The sequence below is a fragment of the Trichechus manatus genome, unplaced genomic scaffold (genome assembly GCF_000243295.1).
Source record: "Trichechus manatus latirostris isolate Lorelei unplaced genomic scaffold, TriManLat1.0 scaffold00161, whole genome shotgun sequence".
Lineage (NCBI taxonomy): Eukaryota > Metazoa > Chordata > Mammalia > Sirenia > Trichechidae > Trichechus > Trichechus manatus.
Window position 1 is genome coordinate 4,167,145 of NW_004444097.1, and position 21,607 is coordinate 4,188,751.

General features: G+C 40.7%; 1 protein-coding gene across 1 annotated transcript in view; it reads right to left on the reverse strand.

Annotated features, from left to right (window-relative positions):
- SHC4 (SHC adaptor protein 4) overlaps positions 1–21,607 on the reverse strand; it is a 179,265-nt gene that overhangs the window by 29,761 nt on the left and 127,897 nt on the right. Inside the window, exons 6-8 of the mRNA XM_004386297.2 lie at positions 16,727–16,778; positions 3,576–3,699; positions 1,892–2,060 (exon numbers count right to left, since the gene is read on the reverse strand). Of these exons, the coding sequence (XP_004386354.1) occupies positions 1,892–2,060; positions 3,576–3,699; positions 16,727–16,778 (345 nt within the window). The remainder of the gene's footprint in view (positions 1–1,891; positions 2,061–3,575; positions 3,700–16,726; positions 16,779–21,607) is intronic.

Genomic DNA, 21,607 nt, shown 5'->3' on the forward strand with positions numbered 1-21,607 from the left:
GCTTTGGAGCTGCTGAGGTGGGTCTGGTTGTGGGAGTAGGTTGTGGGGGGCGGTGGTTCGTAAAGGGCTGCTAGTATAAGGCTTGAGGGTTACTGCTTCTGCTTGGAAGGTCACATTCCGGGACTCAACCCAAGTCTCAGCCAGAAAGTGTGGTTTCCAGGACGCTTGTGTAAACACTGGCCAAATGGCAAATGCCCATCTAACTGAACGGGCAGATCGGAGCCCTAACTCTACAGAGGTTTGTGCCAGGCTTACTTCTCATCCTTGAAAATATCATCCAGTCAAAGGGTTCCATCACTCCTATACATACAGCCCTCTTTGGTAAGGGAATGGCAGTGTCTACGCTTTAGAAAGATTAATCTGACATTAGTTTGCAGAAGGCTTTGAGAGAAAAAAATTAGAGACAGGGAAGGGGCTTCAGAATTATCCAGGCAAGTGAAAACCAGAACTTAGAAAGTGGCAATAATAATGGAAGAAGATAGGGTGGTTTCAAAAGGTATTTTCATGGCAGAATCCTAGGCCTTGAAGAATGAACTGAGATGGGGCCCAAAGTGTGAGAAAAAAACAAAAGAGTGTGGATTAGTGAAAGAATGGTAGAGCCATTAATAAAGATGGGGAAATCAATAGAGGAATGTAGTTTGGAGTCCAGGAGAAAATGGTGAGTTCAACCTTGGATTCAAACAAGCAATGTGCTGTAATACGGCATTTCAGCTGGAGAGATAAGTAAGGACTGAACACCGAAGCTGGAAGAGTGTGTACACAGGTAGAACACCAGAGGAGATGAGGGCCAAGGGCAGAGCCTTGGGGAATGCTTACAGGATGGTAAGATGGGGCATGGGTTTGTGCGGCAGGGAATGGAAGAATACATGATATGAAAAGATACAACTTACTTTGAAGTGTATCAAAAATAAAGACAGATTGATGGATACTGAGATAATAGATAACTAGATATGTGATCAAACAAATATAGTAAAATGCCAATTATAGAATCTAGATGGTGGCTATATGGGTATTCAGTGTACAATTTTCAACTTCTCTGTATTTTTGAAAATATCCATAACAAAATGTTAGGAAAAAATGAAAAAGAAAGAAAAACAGCAACTAGAGATGCAGGATGAGATTCATAAGGTAGAACTGTTTTGGAAGTCAGTGGAAGAAGTCTCAGAAAAGAATAGGCAGCCAAAAGGTGTTAAATACTGCAGACAGAGTCGGGAAATTTAGAAAGGGAATGGATTTGGCAATTAAGCCGTTGGTGATCATTGTAAAAATAATTTCAATCAAGTTGTCAGGCAGAGTTCAGATCTTAGAAGTATAGTGTGGAAGTGAAAGCAGAGAGAGAGAAACACATTCTACAAATTTGTGGGTGAAAAGAAGATGAAATAGATGTGGGACATTATTAGTTGGGTTGGTGGAGTCTACATTTATTTGCAGACAGACGGGAAAGACCAGTAGAAAAAGAGAGACTAAAGGATGAGGCAGTGGTTGATGGACAGAACAATGATATAGAGGGGCAGGAGGGGACAAGATCAGGAGCACAAGGGAAAGATCAGATTTGGAGACAGTAGCTAAAGAAGAAAAGCAAGGAGAACATAGAAGACTTGGAGATGGGGAAGGGTGAAGGTGAAGGCAACATGTTGCATCACCCGAGTCTTACCAGGGAAGTGAGAAACGAGGTCATCGGCTGAGGTGGAGGCTGAGCCAGAGGCTAGGAAATTAGGAATAAAAATGATCTAATCTAGTATAGGTTCCGACAGTGACTCGCTCTCTGGCTCCACACTTGAGGAAGATGGGACTTTCTCTAAACTAGCATTTGGAAACCCTCAAATTAAACACTGTAGTGATAAGGGCAGAATAACATTGTTGGCTCCAGTAACAATAAAACATAACTTACCAAATAGCACAACTTCTCACACCGTATTGGGCAGTAAGCCATTTGCTCTGTGGCTTGAACTTTCATCTGCACATCCAAAACACCACCTGCAGGTGGCGGCTTCCCTGGGATTTCATTGTAATACTCATGATCTCTCTCCTCCGCACTGCCATCAATATGCACCTCCTCACTGTAAGGGAAAAAAGAATCCCCAAGAGGCTGGGCGGGAATTCAAATGCTGTAGGGGATGCAGAGGGATCAGAACCGTGCAAATCATCCAGAGAAACTTTGCATTCATGTTTTAAGTTTATAGCTGTGCTTAAGTGATGTCAAACATCTGGATTGTGATGGCTGAGTTGTTCAGCTTTCCTTAGGCAATGAAAGTAGGGTAAGCCAACAAAAAGCGCCAAGAGTGATGTGTTAGTGTCTCCCCTTCATGATAAAAAAAATACAGACTCCCTAAATTTAAGCCATTTTTGTCATAGGATCATAAAAACACAATGTTCTCCTGGGTATTCCAGGACACTCTGACTGTCCCATTTAAGATATGTTTTGCTCTAAGAAAATTTTGATATTGTTCTTTGGATAGAAGGCCTGGCCCAGTTTATTAAACCAAGACGAAAAAAATAAGAGCACTACAGCCAGCTATCTTGTCTGCACAAATCTGGAGGAGTATATGGGATTCATAAAGAAATATTAGAACCATATGTGGCAAGTAGGTAGATTTATGTAAACATGCAATTGTTTTAAAATCGAAACAGGGCAGAAAAACAAATGGACTTTTCTTTCAAATTGGAATTAGTAAGAGTTTCTTATGAAAAAGAATAAATCAAGTCCTTTTGGACTGAACTGATTCCACTGACAACCCACGTAGTTTTGCCGGGTTTATTACACGCCAACAAAATGACAGCACAAGATGCAAGGCTCTCCCAGGAAAACATCAGCATCAGGGCCCTGGTAACCCCTCTCCTTGGCTACCCAAGACGACTTGATAGAGGAAGATACCCACACCGGTGTTCGCTGATACAGAAAATAACACCTCAGGGAAAAAATGCACTTAAAAGTGCCCAAGAGCTCAGCTTCTCAGCCGTGCATTGTGCGAGCCAGAAGCCTCGTTGCATTCCACACATGGTGGAGGCTGACAGGCCCAAAACGGGGTCAGCTTTCATTCTGGACTTTCTGTGCCTTACACAGAACAACCAGACCCTTGGATCACGTCGTGTTCTACCCGCTGCCACAGTTTAGTTGTACTGATCTACTTACACATTGCAAAACGGCATGGCCTAACAGAAATTCCTGCAATAGACATTTGATTCCTATTATTTTGCTCTTTGTTCATGATTTTTTTTTCCTTTTACTGATATGTAAGGGATCTGGGGGTTGAAAGAAATCTGAGAAACCGGTGAATGACTATTATTTTATGATGCTGCTTAATTCATTCATAGCTCTGTGTCACATTAGAGAAGCAAGGCTGTTCCCTTCTCTTTAGCGTCTCCTTAAATCTCCGTATAAAGCAAAAGAAAATATCTGGATGAATATGAACGGAATAAAGTTAGAAAATCTCACTATTATTTTATACTGAAACTACGACTATTTGTAAGAAAAAAAAATGACTAATTTCATTAATCAATTAACAAATGCCATATAGATTTAAAAAGAAAACCAAAACATAGCAAGTCAAATAATTATAGAACTCTTGGCTGACCTTTCACAGGAAGTATTCAAAGAAGGATTTTTCAAGTATTGTTTAAACCGGAGTTCAAAAGCCTGCCCTATGGTACTTATGACATCTTGGGCCATTCCATTGCGGCATTCCAGTATGTGACAGGCTGCAAGAGGACATACAAAAAAATAATATTATAATACATTTTCAGTAAGAGAGGACTGTACAAAATCAAAGCACTTTCAGAATGTGAACTGGTAATTGAATAAAAGGGAGCAGGTTTACCAGCTCTCCACAACTCTGAATGGTATGAAGAATCCCTCATATTTCATATGAATCAAAGAGAAGAAACATATTCGTATTTTGCACCTAAATATCTCAAAACACTTACACATTTCAGTCTCAAGGCAGGCATTCGGGGCCCACATTTTAATAACAGTAGACTGATCTTGAGCAATAATGTGACCAACGATCAGTGCTAGTTCAGATATTCAATATACGAAATGCTTAGGGCAGCAATCTGACAGGAAGGCAGGGTTTGAAGTCTTGCCTTTGCAGGGTACATTACAGAAGATTGAAAAAAGATGACTTTCCAAACCAAAAAAATGTAAAATAAAATTGGGGGAGGAGTTGCTGGTGACAACAGGGTCTTTAGAATACCCCTTCTCCTCGCAGCCACCAGGCTCTGACATTCCTGCTATAAATCCATATGGCAGTCCACATCTTTGAAGTCCCACTGAAGAACTATCTCCAAAATGAATCAAAATCAAGATTTTGTGAAGGTGTCATTACCAGAAGATATTAAAACTTTCATTAGATGCTGTCTCTGACAGTTACTAGGAAAGGGCTAGTTTTCACATGCAAAACAGGCAAATAGGCTCGCGCAGGGCTCAAGGAACTTCACAATTAGACGAGTTAGCAAGTCTGCTGCTGCTACGTAAAAACAGGAACTTGTGTTTAGGGCCGATAAATTTATCTCCCCAGCATATCTGACATCCTTGCCTTGGCTGGAGTATAGTGTTATGCTGAAAGCCTTGCAATGCGAAGATTTAATTGAAATTGAAGTTCCATAAGGATGACTTCGAAAGAATCCTAAGGATGATTTAAAGACAGAGCAATAGGTCTCAGGAGGAATTTAAAAAAGACAAATATTGGTTTGTATAGAAGAATTTGAGGAGTGGTAAAAGGCTTGATAACAGTTTAATGTATACAAGAATGTGGTAAAAACTGTCAGCTATTCTGAGCATAGAGAAAAATGGGCGAGGGGGACGATGGGCTTCAGTGAATGCAGAGATCAGATACCAAGGCATTTCTTGGGTCCCAGAATTTTGACACCAACACTGGAACATTTCACTAAAAGGAATATCTGAGGAGAGGGGAGAGAGCTGTCTTTGTGGAACGATTTAACTGGGTTGTAACTGGGATGCATGATTTTAGCTTTGCATTGTCTTGGAAAGGATTATGTATTTGTTTAAGAGAAACAGTAATTTTTTCATATCTGATAGAATTTGTAAAGTAGATTATGCTAGAAACTATAACAGCGTTTAGTGTTGATAATTATCTCAAAAAATCTCTGAGAATCTATTCAAGAATTAATTTGACTTCTATTTAAAGGATGCACATCTCTGAACACTTTGGGGAGCAATTTGTGTGTGTGTGTATGCGTGCATGCATCTGTGGTGGTAGTGGGGCGGTATTACAAAATCAAGCAATGCTAAGTTGTCAGATCTCCAAAAGAGTTGTAATTTACCATTTCTTATAAGGCTGTCCCTCTAAAGAAACTCTTTGGATTCTGAAATAGACTTATGAGCTAATTCTAGTTTTGAAAACCTAATTAAGAATATCTATAAATTTACATCCTTTATCCCAAAGGAAAATGTTTGGTCTGTCTTTAGACTGACATTTTGTATTGCCTCTCCTTTTTTCTCTCTACAGTAGCCCTACTCAGTGACCAACACATAGAAAGTGTTTCAGAAATATTTGTGGAGTGAATAAATAACAATTTCCCTGAAATACATGAATAATTCTGCTGTGAGAAATTATCTTCAGTTTTTCTGAAGTGGGACCTTCAGTGAGATGCCAGAGCAGGGCAGTCTCCTGCAGCCATGAGTGATTCCAATGACCGAGTAGGTCCTTTGTGGAGATGGTCTGCTCCCTCCTGGTCGGGCCTCATATCCTCACACACAGCAAAGTGCCCTTGGAGATGTGTCTTCCAATTGAGCCAAGAGAAGTTGTATTACATTATGATCCCACCACCCACCCATGGCCGTTGATTCCTACTCATAGTGACCCTATAGGACACAGCAGAACTGCCCCTATCAGTTTTCCAAGGCTGTAATCTTTATAGAAGCAGATTGCCACATCTTTCTCCTGAGAAGCGGCTGTTGGGTTCAAACTGCCAACCTTTTGGTTGGCAGCTGAGCACTGTAACCACTGTGCCACCAGGGCTTCTTATTACAGTATGATAAGAAAAGGTAATTCACTTGAATTCATTTCTTTTTACTTCCATAAATTCTTGGTTCAGTTAAAAGTGAAGTCAAGATGAGAAATGGTACCAAAATAGAGACAACAATTTTTGTAATTTTATTTATTCTTAAGATGAAGAATGTGCAATGTTGAGGAGAGATAAACATGGTGAAGGACAATGAGAGAGGTGGGAAATTCAAGCAAAAAATAAAATAAAAGTTAAATTGAGCATTCAGTGAGAGAGATGAGAGAGGAAAGATGTTTAAAAGGGTATGGTGGGAAAAATTCTGAAAAGATTCAGATCTGAGTTCAAGTTCCAGCTGCACCATCATCTGTATGACCCTGGGCAAGTCACTCTACTGAAAGGTCCTTACCTGCCAGGAAGGGCACAAGGCGACCTCTGAAGTCCCTTCTTGCTTCATACAAACCCTATCCTTCCTCTTTTACAGAAGCTTGCACTCTGTGAGGACCAGGGCAATGCATGTAAGCACAGAGGAATGAACTCATCCATCAAACCACCAACCTGCCTACCAACCAATTTCTGTCACTTCAAACACACTTCTACAATGGTTCTCTTATTTCAGTCCTTCTGATTCTGCCCACAAGCACCTGCTTTGAGGTTTTGATTCTGTTCCTGTACTGATTCTACCAACAAAATTTTCTGTTTTGGTTTGGATAACCCTCTTACTGCCATATTAACTTTTCGAGAAGAATAAACAGCAATAAAACAGCAGTGCCTGCCTTCATGAAAGAAGCCACATTGGCCAAAAGGCTGACCTGTGCAGTTCTTCCGCCCAGATGAAGCCAGTCTCACCACCATCAGGAAGCACACACGTTTTGATGGTGCTATTGTTGCCACTCCCAGGCACACCGTTCCATGAAAATGTTCTTGGTTCTTTTTTAGGCTATTCATGGGCCAGGGTTGGGGTGGGGCCTTGAATCACACACAAATATATCCATTTCCCACTATTAGACACATCTCCAAAAGCCCAGTGAAGCAGCTAGCTTGGTCAAGAATTGCCCAATCTTTAGCAAGGGGAAGGGAGAAAGACAGATATATTAAAAGCCCCTATTCCCAAGACAGAGTGTGACTTTTCAGTGGTATGATATCTTTGCCATGGAGGCTGGGCTTTGATGCAGATATGGGTTCTTTTCATTTCTCCTTGTAGTTAGATACACCCACAGTTCTACCCTTGGGTTATCAGGTACTGTATCAAGTAGGATTTCAAATAGTCTTGGATTCATATTCTCTGGTCATTTTCATTTGGTTTCCTAATTGGGTAGCTATAGACAAGAGGCTGGAAACTATGCTTACAGGATAAAATAGAGAAACAGGCCCTTCTTTACCAGTTTTATATCTGTTTCACAGGTGAGGGTTTGTTTGGTTTGGTTGTTGATATTATTGGAAAACTGACCCAAAAAACCAAACTCCTTGCAGTTGAGTCGATTCCGACTCGCAGCAACCCTAAATGGTTTCCAAGGCTGTAAATTTTACGGAAGCAGACTGCCACGTCTTTCTCCTGCGAAGTTCAGCTTCTCAGATCAACCACTAGGTGGCGCTGTGGGATCAAGGCAGTGAGTCCCCTTATACTGGGAAGAAATAAGCCCGAAGAAGCAAGCCAGAAGTTAGCACGGTAACTAGCGTCATCAGGATCCCAAAAACCCATTGTCATCGAGCCGTTTCCAACTCATAGCAATCCTATAGGACAGAGGAGAACTGGCCCATAAGGTTTCCAAGGTTGTAATCTTTATGGAAGCAGACTGCCACATCTTTCTCCCGCGGAGCGGCTGGTAGGTTCAAACTGCTGACCTTTCCGTTAGCAGCTGAACACTTAACCACTGTGCCACCAGGGCTCCTCGCTGTGCATAAATAAACCAGTTGCTATGGAATCAATTCTGACTCATGGTGACCCCATATGTCACAGTAGAACTGTGCTCCGCAGGGTTTTCAGTGACTGATTTTTCGGAAGTAGATGCCAGGTCTTTCCTCCAAAGAGTTTCTGGGTGCACTCAAACTGCCAACTTTTCAGTTAGCAGCTGACCGCTTTAACTATTTGTTTGCACCACCCAGGGACTCCAAACCAAAAAAAACCAAACTCATTGCCGTCGAGTGGATTCCAACTCATAGCGACCCTATAGGGCAGACTAGAACTACCCCATAGGGTTTCCAAGCAGCGGCTGGTGGGCTCGAACCAAAGTCGAACCAAAAGGTCGGCAGTGTATAAATAGGTTGATTTAAATAGGTTTTAAAACCTATTTTCTCTTTTTCTCTCTCTCCCCTTTCTTAAGAGACTCAGGACTATGTCCTTTCTACACCCATGCAGTCTAGGTAAACTGGGCCTCTTCAAAGTCTAAGTTCAGAGAAAATATTTAAACTTTCTGGGACAGCTACGCATTTAGAGTAAATGGTCAAGGGAATACAGATGTTTGCATTTACAGCAATTACAGAGGCAGGCTGTATTAGTCACTAAGTAAACTTGAAACATTCTTACTGGAACTTACCTTTTCTATAGAAAGGGCCTTTTATAAAATGAGGAGTTCACTAAAGAGTCCCAGCCAAGATGGAAAAAAATGGCAACCTCCTGACTAACGTGAATAAAACAAATGGAGACAGTGGGAACATTCAGGACTATTAGCATGAACCCTGTTCTCCACGGGCTGCCTCCACTTCCTGCCAGCCATGCGCTCCTCATCCTGCCATCTGGCTCCTGCCTTTATGGGTCTGCTGAAGTGGTGCTTTCCAAAGTGACCAACAGCCAGATAATAGCTGAACTAAATGGCATTTTCCCATCTTCATTCCTCTTAAAATTATTTTCCGGGATGTCTTCTCCTGGAGAAGCTTGCCTTCCTGTCTTGGGTGATACTCATCTCCCGATTCTCCCCTCCCCTGACCACCACTGGACCCTTCACTGTCTCCTCCGACCTCTGGCTCCCTGAATCCTCAGCCTGCTTCCTCCAGGGCTCCTCCTCTGCTGATCTCTCTCACTCTTAGGGCTGACAAGCTGCAGGTCTGCTTCCCTCTCTCTCACTCCAGTTCCTGGGCTCCTCCTGTCTACCAGACATTTCCCCAGAGGAAAACAAAGTCACTACTTAACTTCATAAATTCATCTTCCTGGCTTCACTATTTTTAGTATTTATTCAAGGATTTATCTTTTTTTTTTCTGTTTACAAATGTCATAAATACCCACTGTAGAAGTTTACAAAACAAAAAATCAAAAGAAATGAGAATTAGATAAAACCTCGCTATCTACGGATAACCACTGTTAATATTTTTACATATGCCTTTCCAATCTTTTTTCTCTGTATATCTACTTTCAGAAAATTACCTGGGATCATGCTATACACATGGTTTTATAATCTGCTTTTCACACTTAATAACATTGTGAATATTTTCCCCATGTTGTGACTTACTCTTCTATAGCACTATATTTTTAATTGTTGCATGATAGTGCAATCTATGGATTGGTTTAAATAACGTGCTGTTTATGAATATTAAATTAATTCTATTTTCCCTATTATATAAATAATACATGTCAAGGATCTTTATTGCTTAATCTTTGCTCATGTCCTGTTTATTTCCTTAGAAGTGAAATTGCTGATTCAAAGGTATATACATTTGTAAGGCTTTTGACGCAAATCGCCAAATTTCTTGCCAAAAAGTTTGTATATTTGCTCATGCCAGCAGTGTTTAGGAGTGACTATGACCCTAAATCCTCACCCACTCTGAGCATTATACCTTTTTTCAATGTTTGAAATTTGAAGATGAAATATGGTATCTCATTATAACTAGTGTTTCTTTGACTGCTAGTGAGGTAAAGTTTTTATTTTTTAAATGTTTCTTGATGGTTTGCAATATTTTTTTGTAAAGATGTGCTCAGGACCTGGAATCTGTCCACCTCATCCATTTATTGGCTGGGTAACCATAGGAAAACTATCTTAACTTTTTCGATTCCAGTGCTTTCTTCTATTAAAAAAAAAAAAAGGACTATTCCTACTACCTTCCTCATAGGGTTGCTGTGAGGATGAAATGAGATAGGGCATACAAAGTAATCCTGACAATGCCTGGCATGTGGTAAACATGCAATAAATGGTAGCTGGTGTTTTTTACCCTATTTCTCTGTTGGGTTGTTTGTCTTTTTCCTATTTTTTTAAATTTATTTTTTATTTTTTAATTTTTGCCCATACAAAAATTTATACATACATTGTTATGTGACCTTAATTGCGCTCCCCATACTGTGACAGCACACTCCTCCTTTCCACCCGACTCCCCATGTCCATTCAACCACCTGCTAGCCCTCTCTGCCTTCCCATCTCACCTCTGGACAGGAGCTGCCTGTTTAGTCTCTTGTATTTACTTGAGCTAAGAGGCACACTCCTCACGAGTATCACTTTATGTCCCACAGTCGAGTCCAATCCCTGTCTGAAGAGGTGGCCTCGGAAATTGTTTCAGTTCTGGGCTGACAGAGAATCCAGGGGCCATGCTTTCCGGGGTTCCTCCAGTCTCAGTCAGACCATTAAGTCTGGTCTTCTTACTAGAATTTGAGTTCGTACCTCAGCTTTCTCCTGCTCCATCAGGGACTCTATTGTGTTCCCTGTCAGGGCGGTCATTGGCAGTAGCCGGGCACCATCCAGTTCTTCTGGTCTCAGGCCGATGGAGTCTCTGGTTTATGTGGCCTTTCTGTCTCTTCGGCTAATATTTTCCTTGTGTCTTTGGTGTTCTTCATTCTCCTTTACTCCAGGTGGTTGGGACCAATTGATGCATCTTAGATGGCTGCTTGCAAGCTTTGAAGACCCTAAACACCACTCACCAAAGTAGGACGCAGTTTCTTAATAAGCTTTGTTATACCAGTTGACCTAGATGTCCCTTGAAAGCATGGTCCCCAGACCCCTACCCCTTGCTACTCTGTCCCTTTGTGTTCGATTGTATTCAGGAAACTTCTTAGCTTTAGTTTAGTCCAGTTGTGCTGACCTCCCCTGTAGTGTGTGCTATCCTTCCCTTCACCTAAGATAATTCTTATCTACTATCTAGTTAGTAAATAACTCTCACCCTCCCTCCCCACCCTCGTAACCATCAAAGAATGTTTTCTTCTGAGTTTAAACCTTTTCTTGAGTTCTTATAATAGTGGTCTTATACAATATTTGTCCTTCTGTGACTGACTAAATTCACTCAGCATAATGCCCTCCAGATTCCTCCATATTCTAAGATGTTTCACGGCTTCATAGTTGTTCTTTATTGTTACAGAGTATTCCATTATGTGGATATACCATAATTTGTTTATCCATTCATCTGTTGATGGGCACCTAGGTTGTTTCCATCTTTTTGCTATTGTGAACAGTGCTGCAATGAACATGGGTGTGCATGTATCTATTCATGTGATGGTTCTTATTTCTCTAGGATATATTCCAAGGACTGGGATAGCTGGATCATATGGTACTTCTATATCTAGCTTTTTAAGGAAGCACCAAATCGATTTCCAAAGTGGTTGTACCATTGTACATTCCCACCAACAGTGTATAAGTGTTCCAGTCTCTCCACAACCTCTCCAGCATTTATTATTTTGTGTTTTTTGGATGAATGCTAGCCTTGTTGGGGTGAGATGATATCTCATTGCAGTTTTGATCTGCACTTCTCTAATGATCGTGAGCATTTCTTCATGTGTCTTGTTTCTTTTTCCTATTTTTAAGAACCCCTATTTCTTTAATGGCAGCACTACTCTCCAAATCACAACGGATAATAGCTACCATTTATTTAGTATTTACTGTGAACCCTGGGAAACCCTGGTGGTGCAGTGGTTAAGAGCTACAGCTGCTAACCAAAAGGTTGGCAGTTCAAATCCACCAGGTGCTCCTTGGAAACCCTATGGGGCAGTTTTACTCTGTCCTTTAGGGTTGCTATGAATCAGAATGGACTTGATGGCAAAGGGTTTTTTTTTTTTTTTTTTTTTTAAATGAGCCTTGGTGGTGAAGGGATTAAGAGCTCGGCTGCTAACCAAAAGGTCGGCAGTTCAAATCCACCAGCTGCTCTTTGGAAACCCTATGAGGCAGTTCTACTCTATCCTACAGGGTCACTATGAGTTGGAATCGACTTGACGGCACCTGACAACAACAACAACGTGAGCCAGGAGGAGTCCCTGGGTGGTGCAAATGGTTAACATGCTTGGCTGAAAAGCTTGAAGGTGTGGATCCACCCAGAGGTGCCTTGGAAGAAAGACCTGGTGATATGCTTCCGAAAGATCACAGCCACTGAAAATCCTATGGAGCACAGTTCTCCTCTGACACACGAGGTCACCATGAATCAAAATCGACTTGACAGCAACGGGTTTTTATGAGCCAGGTATTAAAATACTTACTTTGCAAGCAATATCCATTCAGTTCTCAGGAACATCTTCCCTCATATCTAAATAATCACAAACTACTATTAATTCACAGATTTGGTCCAAATTGTCCCTTGCTCTCTCCCATGGCAGTTTAGAACATCTCCACCTCTGTTCAGGATTAACGCACATCCTCCAGTTTGGACTCTGCAACTCCATACTGCATTTCCACCCTCTAAGATCACTTTTACAGACATAACTGCCAGAAAAACGACCATTCTACAACTTTAGTAGAATGGCAGGAGCCAGAATAATTTTTATATAGCTCAAAATCTTCAGTGGCTCCCAATGACCTTTTGGCTGGCATTTAAGGCCCTCTCTCCACAATCAGTTTCTGACCCACCCATCTTTTCAGCCATGGCTCCTCTATTTCTACTCTTTCCCTTCTTCACCCTTACATACAGGCACACAGACACACACACACACACCATCCAAACACATAGCCCTAAGCTCTCGTTATGGTGCTTTTTTCACCTGTGCTTTTATACCATTTGCTCCACAAATCCTGACTGAGTACCTACTATTCCCAGGCACTGTCCTCTAGATACCCTCCTTCTCTGTACAATGAGTTATGTTTATGTCTCCCACTAAACAGTGAGTCATGGAGGCCAGGGATTCTTTTTCTTCCACAATAATTAGCTCAGTGCCTTGCATATTAGTATGAAATTAATCATTATTTGTGGACTTGGAAGTCATGTCCATACTTCTGGGCAGAAATTAAAGCCCAGGGGCTCAGGTGAGTGGAAAAGATTTCACAATTGCAAGCGGAGGTTCATTGAGAACAAAGTGGGTTCTTGCATAGGCTTCTATAACCAAGAGAAATAAACAAGGGGAGAAAGGGGTCAGGAAAAGGAGAAATAAGTGATGGGGAAATGCTAACTTTTTAATCCAAAAAAATTATCCTAAGTCATCCATCTACTCAATAAATCCTTTTCCCTAAAGAAGAAAGAAAGATGAGATGAGGGAGGGAAGGAAGTGAGCATTATCTCAGTTATACCTCCCAACAACACCAGGAGGTAAATATTATTTTGTATATGGTGTGAGGTATGGATCCTGTTTCATTTTTCTACATGTGGAAATCCAATTTTCCCAACACCATTTATTGAAGAGACTCTTCTTCCCCCATCGAATGGACTTAGCACCTTGTCAAAATTCAGCTGACCATAGATGTGAGTTTCTTTCTAGACTCTCAATTCTATTCCATTGGTCTATGTCAGGAAGTACATATTATTATTTCCATTTAAAAGATAAAGAAATTCAGGTTCAAGGATGTGAAACAGTTTGCCTGAGGTTATACAGTGAGATGATGGAAGAACTATGATTCCAAGCCAGTTTGCCTGGCTCCAGCATCTACGTTACTTCATATATACAGGCTGAGGGCTAAGAAAGAAATAACTGAAACCTCTATTAGGACTCGGAGTCCATTCTCTTCCTGTCCCTCAGATCCCACTTCACTCAACAAATGCCTCCTCAGAATCCCCAGGCCAGGATCACCTTGAACTCCCTTCAAGCAGCCCCAGTTTGACAAACTACTCAGGCACCAGAATGGGAGCTTTCAAAGTGAAGGTGCTTCATCATGATTTTCTCTGGCTTTCTTGTTCCATTTAAGCAAGGGGGGAGATTTGCAAGCATGTGGCTCCTGCTTAGTCACTACCTTCAGCAACTGTGTTAATCTTTGAAATCCTCATGGCCATGTACTGAGGAGCAATGACATGCTGTGCCCAGAGATATTCAGGGAATATTGGTAAAGTTACTAAACATCTAGATTTCCTGATGCATTTTTCCCTCCTCTCACTGTCCTTTTCATGCTAAGAGAAAAGGTTTGCTGTTGAGAGGCCTTTCCCCCAAATAGCAAGCAGTTATTCTTTAGGGAAGCTTAGGCAGTGATTAAAAGAAGTTTCTCTTCTCTGGTATGCTTTGTTATGTTCTGTTCCTACGCCCGCCCCCGTTCCCCTTCACTATTTCCTGCCTCTCCTACTCACTCTTTGACTCCTATCTGTTCTTCACTATTTAGTTTAGAAGAGTCAATTTCAATGGAGTGTTGCATAGTGTTTGTTACCTGTCCTTCCTTTTCAGCTCACCGAGGCCATGTTCTTTTGGCAAACATTTACTGAGCATCTACTATGATTCAGGCTCTGTGCCTGCAGCTGGCCTCATCATTTTGTTTCTATCTCAATGGCTTCCAAACGGACCTTGCTCCCTTAAATTTCTCCTTGAATCCAGCTACCTGCATCCTGCTGCCAAGTCAATCTTCCTAAATCCTGTTTTGTAAACAGCTCTCTCCATCCATTTGCCCAGAGGATTATGTCCCTATTTATTAGCCCTCTCCTATCTACCCTCAAGAGGGCTTTGGGGGTTCAGTGGTAGAATTCTTACCTTCCACGTAGGAGACACATGTTTGATTCCTGGCCAATGCCCTTAAACGGGCCTTAGTGGTTCAGTGGTAAAATCTTGCCTCCCACGCTGGAGAACCAGGTTCAATTTCTGGCCAATGCACCTCAAGCATTGCCACCACCTGTCTGTCAGTGGGGGAATGCATGTTGCTATGATGCTGGTCTACATTGTAGTGTGTTCATTCATTTGCTTCCCAACCAGCCACGTGCATTTCCACTTCTGTGTCTTATAGCTCTTTGCATTTCTAAGTCCCACTCCACGTGTGCTTACTAAACGTTTTTGGAAAAACTTCATCCATGGAGTGGCAGAGGATACTGCCCAACTAAGAGATTCTAGTGAAGGAGGAGAACCAAATAATAATAATAAATACTCATTCCTAAGAAGATTCTGAATTTTCCAGAGTTAGAAATAGAGAAAAAATACCAACCATGTCTGTCTAGAGAGATCCAACGACCTGAGAACCTCAGGTCTTGATCCAAAGTGAGTTGGGAGATAAATTTTTTGGGCAACCTTGATAAATCCTAGGATGCGCAATCCAATCAACTCACTCTTCCATTCACTTGGTCTTTCAACAAAATAGCTCTTGAGCATCACCTATGTTCTAGGCATTGTGATAAGTGCTTGGGAAATAACAATGAACAAGATAAACAAGTTCCTGCCCTCGTGGCGCTTTCAGTCTAGTGGGAAGGACAGACATTAAACACACTAACAAGTGAATAAATAAAATAATAAAAATGTGGGATAACTGTTACTAGAAAAAAAAGAAGGTGTTATTATGGAGCATGGGGGGAATATGCTACTAGGGATAAGAGGTGCTATCAAAGAAAACCTTTCTGAAGAAAAGACATTTAAGCTGAAGTCCAAAAGATGAGAAGAAGCAAATACTCAAAGTGACATTCCAGGCTGTTGTACAGCAAGTACACAAGCTCAACACATATGCATGCACTCACGTGCACATGCGCATGCATACGCGTGCACACGCATACACGTAAACACTTGCTTAGACCAATGCAGATAGATAAGCTCACTGGGTTGGCTCATTTGTCCACTGGGAACATGGCAGCCTACCCTTCTACCACAACCAAAGTAGCTTCTCTTTTGAGTATACGAATAGGTGTGGTGTGATTAATTACTTTTGTGTGTGGTCTTTCTAGCCATGGTCTTGTAACTCCTACCCAGGTGACTGTGTGATAGGGTAATTGTGGCCTACCAAGGGGATTGGTCAGTTTTGCCTTAAAAGAGAGTCAATTCCAGAGCAGGGAGGAGAAGACCACTACCAAGGAAGGAGAGATCTGGCAGCAGGAGACGGCGTGGTAGGCATCCCAGTGCACGGAGAGAGAAAGCTGAGTCCCTCGCGGCAGAGACTGAGGGCCAGGGAGAGGCGTGCCTTCGAGCATGGCTGGGAAGAGGCTATCCTGATGGAAGAATTGTCTCTTGAGTGCTCCTGAGCCTGAACTGTAACTGTTACTTCCCTAATAAACCCCATTATGAGTATGGTCTGTGAGTTCTGTGTGGCCATTGCAATGAATTATCAAACCCAATAGAGAGTGCTATAGGAGAGACAGTTGGTATCAGAATTGGTAAAGATGGCAGAGAAAGGAGGTATATCTGACCCCTGCCTCATAGGAATCAGCTTTGGGCTGTTGATCTTGATTCTCCTTCCCCCTTGTGAAGTTGGAGGAGGTCAGACACTGCCACCACACCGTTTTTATAATAGGTAATAAGCCTTTTGGTTGGTGGGTCTCTCAAATGACTGGGATTTAAATCTCATCTATATATTTTTTTCTACTTTGCTCTGCTAGTAGGGCTATTTATTTCTACCTCAAATTTACATATTTCTAGAACCCAATATAGCACTGTAGTGATCCTCATCATTCTGTATGTTGAGAGTAACAGCTTAATACTTTTTAAAGCTGGTATATGCCAGCTCTTAAGAAATCTAGAAGTTGCTTTCCATACCTCGTTGATTAACTGGATCTTTAGCTACGTAGGCAACATAGTCTGTAGTATCCTATAAAAAAAGGAAAAATAATTGCATTTAAAATGAATGGATTGCACTGTTGAAAGATAAGAGTACATTTAGGACAATGATTCTGAGGCAAGGACTTAAAATACTACCGCTCCTGTTTAAAGGGAAAAGAAAAGCATAAACAAATATATACTATATAGTTTAACAGTTGTGGAGGTCACATTCTCTGCCCCTTGGGGAAAGAATTTGAAGATTAAAAATTTAGAGGCAAACTATGTCACTAAAAATAAAACTTATGCAGGTAGGGAATTTTTTTAGGGCAAATACTCTAAAAAAAGGTGGTCAGGGGCTATAACTCTCTCATGTGTTGAGAGTTGAAATACCAGAGGTCACGTGATCACAAAGGTGTCATAAACTAGAATGTGGCACCATGATTTCCCTATTGTCCAGATAGATACCATGTAAGTCAGAAAATAAGTTGATTAAAGACAGACGATGGGTTTTGTGGTTGTTAATGAAAGTTAACTTAAAGCAACAATAAAACAAAAAATACAAGCCATTTATTCGGTCAACATACTGTTGGTGGCGGCGGCTGTCGACTAAATTCATGGAATATATAGAAAGGAAAAAAAAATCACTTTTTAAAGAGAAAATCCATTGAAAACCTAAGGAATTCTAAAAGAGATGTACTGCTGACCTCGTAAAAACAAAACAAAAAAGATACCTGGTAATTCTGTCTTTTATTAAAAACAGTAAGCTGACAAATGATAAAGTTTTAATAATTAAAGATGCTTTTTGTTATCTCAGATCTTAGAAAAAAGATACACAATGCCATTTGCAGATTAGAAGTATGACTCTCTAGAGGGAAGATGCAATCAACTGGCAGGAAATAAAAGCTCATGTTTGTAATACCCTCAAGGACAATCACTTAGTAACCCACAATGAATCACACAGGAAGCAGGTCTCAGGGTCAGCATAACTTGTCTTAGGTAATTTTTAAAAATAATACACCTACATAAATTTCTCTAATGCAAAAAAAAAAAAAAGGTTTGAACCATCTTCTATATAAATAAGGTCATATCTACAAGCTTGGTTTTATTTTATACTCAGTCAAAAGCAAAGCCACAGTTGCTGGGGACTTTGATGCTAGTTTTAAAGTTTGAGAGGTGACAAGGTGCCAGCAATGTTGTCTGGCCTATTAGATGACAGGAAAAGAGGCCATGGTTATCTATAGACCTCAGTTTCCTCATCTTTATAGCAGGCTTCAACACTTTTACAGTTCTAAAATTCTGTGACTGTAGGTATTGGGGAGAATTTACAGATGTTAAAATTGGGGAAAATGCATAAATATATTAAAAATCAAAGGATGGAAAAAATATATCAAGCAAACAGCTACGAAAAAGAGCAAGAGTGGCAATACCAATCTCAGATAAAATAAACTTTAAAACAAAATCCACCATAAAAGACACAGAAGGACATTATATAATGATTAAAGGGACAATCCACCATGAGGACATAACCGTAATAAATATCTATGCACCCAATGACAGGGCTCCAAAATACATAAAACAAACTCTAACAGCACTGAAAAGAGAAACTGACAGTTCCACAATAATAGTAGGAGACTTCAACACACCACTCTCGGTAAAGTACAGAACATTTAGAAGCAAACTCAACACAGACACAGAAGATATAAAGGCCATAATCAACCAACTTGACCTTATAGACACATATAGAACACTCCACCCAACAGCAGCGAAGTACACATTCTTTTCCAACACACATGGAATGTTCTCCAGAATAGACCACACCTTAGGCCACAAAGCAACCCTCAACAAAATCCAAAATGTTGAGATAATACAAAGCACCTTCTCTGATCACAATGCCATAAAAGTAGAAGTTAATAACAGTAAAAGCAAGAGAGAAAAATCAAATACATGGAAACTGAATAACACCCTGCTTAAAAACCACTGGGTAATAGAAGAAATCAGAAATGGAATCAAATAATTCCTAGAATCAAATGAGAATGAAAATACATCATACTAAAACGTTTGGGACACAGCAAAGGCAGTGCTCAGAGGTCAATTTACAGCAATAGATGCACACATCAGAAAAGAAGAAAGGGAAAAAGTCAAAACATTAGCCATACAACTCAAACAAACAGAAAGAGAAGAGCAAAAGAAGCCCACAGCCACCAGAAAAAATAAAGATCAGAGCAGAAATAAATGCAATAGAGAATACAAAAACAATAGAAAGAATCAACAAAACCAAAAGTTGGTTCTTTGAAAGGATCAACAAAATTGACATACCATTGGCCAAACTGACAAAAGAAAAACAAGAGAGGACACAAATAACTCAAATAAGAAATGAAATGGGGAACATTACAACAGACCAAACTGAAATAAAAAGAATAATAACAGACTACTATGAAAGACTACATTCTGACAAATTTGAAAACCTAGAGGAAACAGACAAATTTCTGGAAACACACAACCTACCTAAATGAACACAAACTGAGGTCAAAAATCTGAACAGACTCATAACAAAGATTGAAAAGAGAATTAAAAAAACTCCCAACAGAAAAAAACCCTGGCCCAGATGGCTTCACTGGAGAACTCTACCAAACATTCAGAGAAGAGCTTGTACCAGCACTACTCAAATTATTTCAGAGCATAGAAAGGGATACTTCCGAATTCATTCTATGAATCCAGCATAACCCTGATACCAAAATCAGGCAAAGACACCACAAAAAAAGAAAATTACAGACCAATATCTCTCATGAAAATAAATGCAAAAATTCTCAACAAAATTCTAGCCAATGGAATTGAGCGTCATATAGAAAAAATACACCATGACCAAGTGGGATTCACACCAGGTATGCAAGGATGCTTCAACATTAGAAAATCAATCAACTTAATTCACCAGATGTCTTAGTCATCTTGTGCTGCTATAACAGAAATACCACAAGTGGATGGCTTTAACAAAGAGAAATTTATGCTCTCACAGTTCAGTAGGCTACAAGTCCAAATTCAGGGCGTGAGCTCCAGGGGAACGCTTTCTTTATAGGCTCTGGAGGAAGGTCTGTGTCATCAATCTTCCCTTGGTCTGGCAGCTTCTTTGTACAGGAACCTCAGGTCCAAAGGACACACTCTGTTCCTGGCACTGCTCTCTTGGTGGTATGAGGTTCCCAATTCTCTGCTTGCTTCCCTTTCCTTTCGTCTCTTGTAAGATAAAAGGTGGTGCAGGTCACACCTTAGGGAAACTCCCTTTACACTGGATCAGGTATGTGACCTTAGTAAGGGTGTTATACAATCCCACCCTAATCCTCTTTAACATAAAATTACAATCACAAAATGGAAGACAACCACACAATACTGGGAATCATGGCCCAGCCAAATTGATATACACATTTTGGGGGGGACATAATTCAATCCATGACACCATATAAATAAAACAAAAGAAAAGAATTGCATGATCATCTCAATTGATGCAGAAAAGACATTTGATAAAGTCCAACACCCATTCCCGAGAAAAATTCTCAATAAAATAGGTATAGAAGTGAAATTCCTCAACATAATAAAGGGCATCTATACAAAACCAACAGCCAACATCATTTTTAATGGAGAGAGGCTGAAAACATTCCCCCTGAGAACAGGGAACAAGACAAGGATGCCCTTTATCACCACTCCTATTTAACACTGTGCTGGCAGTTTGCAATAAGGCAAGAAAAAGAAATAAAGGGCATCCAAATTGGTAAGGAAGAAGTAAAACTGTCCCTGTTTGTGGATGATGTGATACTATACATAGAGAACCCAAAGGACTCCACAGAAAACTACGGGAACTAATAGAAAGATTCAGCAGAGTAGCAGGATACAAGATAAACATACAAAAATCAGTTGGATTTCTATACACCAATAAAGAGAACTATGAAAAGGAAATTGGGAAAGCAACACCTTTTATAATAGCCCCTAAAAAAAAAAAATACTTAGGAATAAATCTAACCAGGGATGTTAAACACCGATAGAAAGAAAACTACAAGAAACCAAACAAGACCCACATAAATGCAAAAACATACCATGCTCATAGATAGGTAGACTCAACATTGTGAAAATGTCAATTCTACCCAAAGCAATCTATAAATACAATGCAATCTGGATCCAAATACCAACTACATTCTTTAAAGAGATGGAAAAACTGGACTTCTGGCAACATGGCACTCTAGGCAGAAGCACCACACTGTCCCTCCACAGCAAAGATCTGAAAAAATAAGCCAAAAGGAGAAAACAGCAATCCTGAAACCCTAAAACATCAAAAGAAGAGATAAAGAACTCAGCCATGCACCAAACGGAATAAGAAACTGATAGAGAACAGAGCGCGAGGAGACATACATGGAGAGGTCCCCTATCAGAGACCAGCAAATAGGGGGGTACGAGAAAGCAGCTTCATGGAGCTTCCAGCAGGAGACAGAACAACTGGTAACTGGTGATATACGCTTTCCACCCCCTACCCTTTTTCACCCCCACTCAGCACTGGCTGCTTGGATTCCACCCGACTGCACTGGCCGACTTCCTGAGTGCCATTTGTTGCCTGCTGCTGTTGCTTTTTTCTGCTTCTTTTGATTTCTTCCTTAATCCTCACCACCTCCCTCTCCTTTCGCTCAAATACCTGGCTGCATGCACCATCTTTGCTTCTTCCTGAGAGGCTGTGGAGCTCCATTCAAGTGTGGAACTGCTTCCCGGTCTCTGCTGCCATGCTGGTTGGATCACAGGGCTTTTTTTTGTTTGTTTGTTTAGAATTGCTTGTTTTCTTTTTCTTTTCTGAAGCTGGGAGCCCGTTCTGGCCGGCCAGTGCTACCTGGCTTGGGACCTACC